The 7,515-nt window shown below is 35.9% G+C and overlaps 1 protein-coding gene across 2 annotated transcripts in view; it reads left to right on the plus strand.

Annotated features, from left to right (window-relative positions):
* ITFG1 (integrin alpha FG-GAP repeat containing 1) overlaps positions 1–7,515 on the plus strand; it is a 219,214-nt gene that overhangs the window by 11,078 nt on the left and 200,621 nt on the right. For both annotated transcript variants that reach the window (XM_006887816.1, XM_006887815.1), the window contains exons 3-5: positions 3,162–3,307; positions 4,722–4,779; positions 6,738–6,812. In XM_006887816.1, the coding sequence (XP_006887878.1) occupies positions 3,220–3,307; positions 4,722–4,779; positions 6,738–6,812 (221 nt within the window). In that variant the 5' untranslated portion in view covers positions 3,162–3,219. The remainder of the gene's footprint in view (positions 1–3,161; positions 3,308–4,721; positions 4,780–6,737; positions 6,813–7,515) is intronic.

The following is a 7,515-nucleotide window of genomic DNA, read 5'->3' on the forward strand; positions in this document are numbered from 1 at the left end:
AGTTTGTTCTTGTCCAAATGCCACAGTGCTTGTCAAAGCCAGTTCTGATTAATCTTCTTTGTCAGTGTATCCTTTGCCATTCCCTATCACTCCTCCCTAATCACTATTTACATTGTGACCATGCAGATTTCACTTATGTTCCCCACCCACTCCCACTTTTGAAAAAGAGAAATTGCATGATATCATGTTTTTCTATGGAGAGTCAGTTCTTAGTTATAGCCTGTGTTCTACAGAAGGAGACACTGCCCCTTAAAGCTCCACCCTCCGTCATTACTATATTGCAACCACTTGTCCATTCATCTCTTGTATATTCCTACGTTTAACTGATGCTTTCTTCAGTAAGCAAGATGTTCTTCTCCTAATAACATTACATACTCCAAATGTGTGAAACAATTTTGCCATCTTCTCCTCATCTCATTTTTATGTGTATCATACACCTTTCATGTGTTTTGGCTTTCTACAGTCAATTCTCTTGTCATTAGCACTTTGCTTTTTGCTATTTGCTGTAAGATAGAATCAACTTGATAGCAACAGGTTAGGATTTGCTTGCTTGTTTGTTTGATCCCTATTTAACAGTCCATGTGCTACATTCGTTGTTTGTTCCTTTATTTTCACTAGAGGATATTTTGAAGAAAGAATGCATCAAGGTTTTAGCATGTACAGAAATTGTAAATTCACTCCTAAAAGTTTGTTGGCTAATGGTTTTCTTGCTTCCTCTGCATGAGAATGGCCTGGAAGGAAGGCTATGGATTGACTTTCTCTCTCCCTAATCTCTACTTAGCATGGTTTTGACATTTTCTTCTGTTTCCTCTGTTTCCTTCAGGTCCCTTAGTGCTCTTCTTTATTTTTTTAATGCTCTTTAATTTTCACAATTTTCTTTTAAAGGCAATTGTCTTCATATTTTATATTCATACTTTAGAGCAAGGCACAACAAAGCTCATTGGATGCGCTTTGCTAGGATGTCGTTTCTCAGTTGTCTCCAACCATGTAGATATATTCCTGACTGGCTTGTATTGTTGGATTAGGGTAGAGCTGAGTGCAAAAATCAAACTATTGGAGTAGGCAGGGAGGAAAATGTGCAACAGCGAGTGAATGGAAATCCATGTTATCTATAATCCTTCATTAAAATCTCAAAAAAATTTAAAAAAATCAAACTGTTCTTTGTGAACTTTTATCCATTCCTTGTATTTAAGTTTAAAGTCTTATCCTTACCATCAGCTGTAATTTAAATCATAATGCCTGAAAACTTTCCAGAGAATAAACTTTATGCCCATCAAATAAAACCAGAGGGAAAAGGAATCACCACTCAAAATATGGACTTCCAAATAAATCTATTTTTAGCACTATGTGTCATTCTTGTCTTACACCGTTTCTTTTGACTTCAAGTTCCAGGCATCTCAGGAATCCTTAGGTAAGGGGGGCAGGTAAGCCTTCCTTCTTGAGCCTTTCTCTCTGCAAACGTTAACCAATTGACAGAAAGGGTAGGGCCTCAACCTTTGAGTTAGCAGTGCAAACCTTTCTATGGATGACATCACCAGAGCTCCCAGCATGACTTAGTCACCCAGAAGATGTTAACTCTCTTACATGGGCCTGATGATGCTTAATTTAGCCAAGGAAAAGAAGTTAAGGCATTAACTACTTGATACAGGGCTTGAAATACGTATTTAACTGAGACTGATACTATGTTTTCTGAAAATAATATTGTCATCACTTTAAATAAAATTTAGATTTTACATGCAATACATACTTTTAAGTTCTTAATGTTATTTAGGAAAGAATGATCCATAATCTACTAAGAAATTTGCTATCTTTCCATTTGTTCCAAGTAGAATTCCATGTGGGTTGATTTTAAGTCCTATTTACCTGTTCTTTTATTTTTTTTATAAAATTTTTATTTTTTACTGGTTTACTTACATACAGAGTGGTTGTACAATTTGATGGGTGAAGGGTATAGACTATATAAAAATAGACTGTAAATCTGTTGTGTTAAATATTCAAAATGCATACAATGATTCCTAAATTATTTCTGTATTATTGTGTTCAAGATATTTTAATATATCTAGAAGTATTTCTTTAATGTTTTAATGCATAGAACTTACACTGCCTGCTGTATACCAAGACAAACATCTGACTGACTTAGTGAATTGTACCTAACTGTTGCAACTTAAATGCAAATTCAGTTTCAAGATAGACTTGGGAAGAGAACTCACCTATAATCCAGAAATGTCCTGTATTCACCAGGTTTAGTATACAAGATCTTATTTCTTGACTGACTTTCAGGACTAAAATGATTTCATATTCACTATAAATTTAAGGTCTACAATTAAAAGCCCTAATTAAATGTAGATATTCTAACAAAATTATAGTGGTAATCCTTCCTGATCTATCAATTGATTGTTGTTGTTTTATGTCCCATTGAATCAAAACCAACCCATCGCTGACTCTCTGGCAGGTTTTCAGACACAGTCGAATTGGATTAACTGGCCATACCCTTTATCTCCCACAGAGCAGCTGGTGGCTTCTAACCATGTACCTTCAGGTTTACAGCGCGGCTTCTTACCACAAGGCCACTTCAATTTATTATAAATGGAGCTTTGATTTGTAAGGGGTTACGCTACCAACCCAAAAGCAAGAGGTTCAAATACACCAGTAGTTCACCAAGGAGGCAATTTGAATCCACCAGATGCTCCCCAGAAGAAAGATGGGTACTCTCCTCCATCTGATTTACAGCCTCTGAAAACCCACCAGAGGGTCAGCTGTATGCTGGTTGTGACTTTAAAAAGACAATGAGTTGGAACTATTTATTACAGACACCATTCAAATGTGTGATCCTTGAATGTGCAGGAGGAATAAATGAGCTTTGTCATAATCTATATTTATCTTATTTTATATTAGTCAAGAGCTCTTAACTCCCAATCTAAGAGGATAATATATTAAAGGAAAGAATGAAGTAAAACAATATTGTGGTGTTTTTAATATAATGTTTAAAAATATATAGGCACTGGCGCGGCGGCCGCCATTTTTTACCACAATAAAGAAGCTTTTGAACTGCAAAAAAAAAAAAATATATATATATATATAGGCACTACAAATATATAGAGATATATTTTCATTGTAATTTATTAACATTTGACTGGGTCTTTTTAAACTTGTTTCTTTAGGAATCACAGTGAATTGATAACCAGTGTAGTCCCTGGGGATTATGATGGTGATTCACAAATGGATGTCCTTCTGACATATCTTCCGAAAAATTATATAAAAAATTATTTTGGAGTTGTTATCTTCTGGGGACAAAATCAGACATTAGGTATATTTTTTGTTATAATATTTTCCACATTTATCATTGGTTATTAAAGGAAAAATATGCCTGCTTTACTTAGATAAATATACTAGGAACATTGTTCTAAAATCAGATGCAAAATGTTCTTCTTGAATATCAGTAATTATCTGTACAAACCTTTGGAAAAGTTTATTTTCTAGTTTTGATTTTCAAACCTAAAGCCAGTCTGGGCTCAGTTAACAAAAGAATTCACTCTTGGTAGCTTACAAAAGAAGGCTATAGCCAAGGCTTTTAATGGCTGAGAGAATTAGTAGTACATATTCGTTGCTGAAATTTCAGTAACTGTCACCATGGCCATCAAGGAAGCAATCCCGTTTAATAACCCATTTAATGTCAGACAATTTTACTGCACAGCAGTTGTGAGAATGACGGTGTCGCTGCTCTTATTCTTACAGAATGAATGGCCTGCACTGGGTCCCTTGAGAAATAACAGAAGCACAGCAATCTCTTCCTATTTGTCCTCCAAAAAAATCCCAGTGTATCTGAGAGGCACAAGACTTAAACTTTATTGAGAATCTCAGGTTTACCGTTATCTAGGAAATGGTATTTTTTTATTTCTAATATCTCAAGTGACCTAATAGACAAGAAATTATGCTTCCCATGGGCGAAGAAAAATGGATGGTCTCCTGCCATGTGATTTACAGCCTCTGAAAACCCTCTAGAGGGTCACCTATGAATTGGTTCCAACTTGATGGCACATGACAACCATTAATGTCCCAAGTGAGGAGTTCTGGTGATAGAGTAGGTTACACATTGGGCTGCCAACTACTGGGCTCGTTCACCTTTGGGCTAATGGTACAAATCCAGCAATCACCTCCCAGGAGAGAGATCAGGCAGTTTGTTCTCATTAAGAATTACAACCACACATTCCTACATTTACACTGTGTTGGACTTTTTAAAAAAGTTTGAATGAATAAAGTTCATATTGAGATGTAAAAGAAAAAAAATAATTATAGCCACAAGAATACAATGGAAACTATGTATAATCCTCTCTCTCTCTCTCTCTGTCTCTGTGTGTGTGTGTGTATGTTTATAATCATGCCATCTTAAAGTCAGGTTTATTTGCATATTTTGCCTTCTTTACATAAAAACCTGGTAATTGTCAGTTACTCTACTGTAAATTATGTATAAAAGGCTTATCTGAGGGATTTATTTTTTATTGAAGCCTCAAAAGAAAGCTGTTATGTTTGACCTTGTTATATAGAATGAGCTCTCCTAGTATTTTAACTTTACAAACTTGATACTTTAGATTTATGATGTCTTATTATTGGCAATCATCGGAATAAATTAGAGATCAATCTTGAAAAGCATAAAAATATTATCTTCTAAGTATACAAGTCAGAATAATATGAATACCTTGTTAATTTATGCTTACTTATAGATCCTCACAATATGACCATACTCAACAGGACATTTGAAGATGAACCTCTAATTATGGAGTAAGTAGGTTCTTACTTCCTTCTGAAAGATTTTATACTTTCATATATAAATTTATTTGTGTGTGTGTGTGTGTGTGTGTGTGTGTGTGTGTTTGCACGCGCGTGTACCGTCAAATCAGATCTGACTGGTACAGGAGAAGATTGCCCCTCCTTCCCCAGCAGAGCAACTGGTGGATTAGAACCGTGCACCTCCGGGATTGTAGTTGCAGCTTCTTGCCACTAGGCTACCAGAGCTCCCATATATAAAATTTTTTTACATTAGAAATTACTGTTGACCCAAAATTTACTGTCCCTGGTTTGCTACAACATTGAGCCTAAACATAGCAATGATTATGAGGATATCACAGAACTGGCTGCCCTTTTGTTTTGTTGTTCTTGGGTTTCTATGAGTTGGAATGCACTCAAAGGTACTAGAGACCGAGCAGGGCCTGTGCTTTTAGGTATTTGACACTTCTTTTAATGGAGAAAGGAGTACACTGAAATTCAGTATTTTCAAAAAGGGGAAAAGGACTGTGGTTTTATTTTTGTTTCACTACCTTTCATTAAGTGACCTATAGATTCATATTCATTCTGGCCCTCCCAGTTGTGAATTAAGACAATTATTTTTAGGTAAAAAAAGAATAGTGCCTGATTGACAGATATTGAAAAGAAAATATTTCCTCAGAAGTTTAGAAATATTGTTGTCATTTATTCCCCCAAATTTATATGATATGATAAATGTAAGTTTTTAGCAGAATTTTTGATAATAAAGTGGAAATCGTTCTTGAACTATAGCAATATATATTACATTCGCATTTCCAGTGTTGCCTTTCTTAGTTATTAAAATCATGGCATACAATTATAGGCCAGTGACCACTGTAAGTCTGAACGAAAAGTCCACAGATTCTTTTACACTTACATGTTTTTCACTGTTGTTACAACATTCAAGGTTGTTGCTGTTGTTATGTGCCAATGCATCAATTACAACCCTATGAACAGCAAATCTGAACCTTGCGTTTCCGGCTGTATCCTCAAGACCTCTGATACCCTCAAGCTTGTTGTTCCAGTCACTGTTTCAATTCATCTTGTTTACAGTCTTCCACTCTTTTTCTATCCCTCCACCTTTCCTGGCATAATGTCTTTTTCCAAGAGCCAAATCCTAACAACATGCCCAAAGGATGTGAGGAAAAGTTTCACCATCCTTGCCTCTAAGGAGCATGCTGGTTGCACTTTATCATAGACAGACTTGTTTGTTCTTTTGATAATTCTTAGAATATTCATTACTCTTCTACAACACCACAATTCAACAACATCAGTTGTTTTTCTGTCAAACTTTCAGATGCATAGAAAGTAATTGGAAGCTTCTTTGGCTTGAATCAGGCATATCTTAGTCTTTGAACTAACTCCTTTGCTTTTTAGGTCTTTTGAGAGGTCCTTGACCGCAGATTTTTTTTCCAAAGCAACACTTTTTTAATTTCTTGACAGCTATTACCATGGGTGTTGATTGTGCTTTGAAGTTAAATGAACTCATTCACCACTTCAATCTTTTATTCATCTATGATGATATTAGGGAGTTTTGGTAGCCTAATGGTAAGGACTTGCACTGCCAATCCAAAGACATGGAGTTCAGATCTACCAACTATTCCACGGCTGAAAGATAGGCATTCTCCTATCTGATTTACACTCTGAAAATCCCCTGGAGGAGCAGCCATGAGGTGATTCTGACTCAACAGCGACAACATTGTGATGCGACCCCTAGTCCACTAGTGAAGATGTTTATTTTATTGATGTTGAGATATAATCCAAACTGAAAGCTATAGTTTTTAGCATAGCAGATGACCAAAGCTAGATAATGATAAGCATTGTGATGCCTACTGTACCTCCCATTGGGGTTTTTGTTTTGTGTTATTTTAAAACTAAGTGAGAAGAGTAGAATTTACAAAAATAATTGTGCAATGTTTTTATTGTTATCTTTTCAGTTTTAATGGTGATTTAATTCCTGATATTTTCGGTGTCACAAATGAATCCACTCAGCCACAGATACTATTAGGAGGGTAAGTACTGAGTGTGTTATTGCTGCTATATAGACTCTATGTGTATATGAATTGATTGTGGGGAACAGAATTGAAATCCCTTTCAAGCAGATTTTTAGATCAATTGGTCAACATAAAAGGTTTCTTAAGCTATTTGAACTTGATCTGTGTAAAAACAGGCTAGAGATAAGGTCATTGTCATTAGAACTTCTCTGACTTCACAAGGATTCTTCATGAAGAATCCTCATCAATAGCCCAAGACAGTGCCTATCAGGTCAGACAAGCCTTTACACTCATGCTGTATCTCAGACACCAGCCATCCCTCCCATGGCACTCTCTCCTTCTTTGAGAGGATCAAGAATTTTTTGCAATAGCCACACAGAACTCAAAGAAAATACTTTGTGATTATGAAGTTTATTAAGGAAGTCACAGGTTATGAGAATAAAGTTCTCTGGTCAGGATAGCCTCTTATTTCAGCTATGCTAATCGGCAGAATCTCTCCCAGGCCATTGGCCTCACTTCCTTAGCCTCTAACCTACTCAGACAAGTGTTAAAAAGCGCTTTTAACATGTCAGACAAGGGACTTATATCTAGAATTTATAAAATACTCGAGCACCACAACAAGATCAAGGAGAATAATCCAATTGAAAAATGGGCACAGGATATGAACAGACACTTCACCAAGGAAGACATTCAGATGGCCAACAAGCTCATGAAGAAATGT

The sequence above is a fragment of the Elephantulus edwardii genome, unplaced genomic scaffold (assembly GCF_000299155.1).
Source record: "Elephantulus edwardii isolate Elephantulus edwardi_28Jun2011 unplaced genomic scaffold, EleEdw1.0 scaffold00062, whole genome shotgun sequence".
Taxonomy (NCBI): Eukaryota; Metazoa; Chordata; class Mammalia; order Macroscelidea; family Macroscelididae; genus Elephantulus; species Elephantulus edwardii.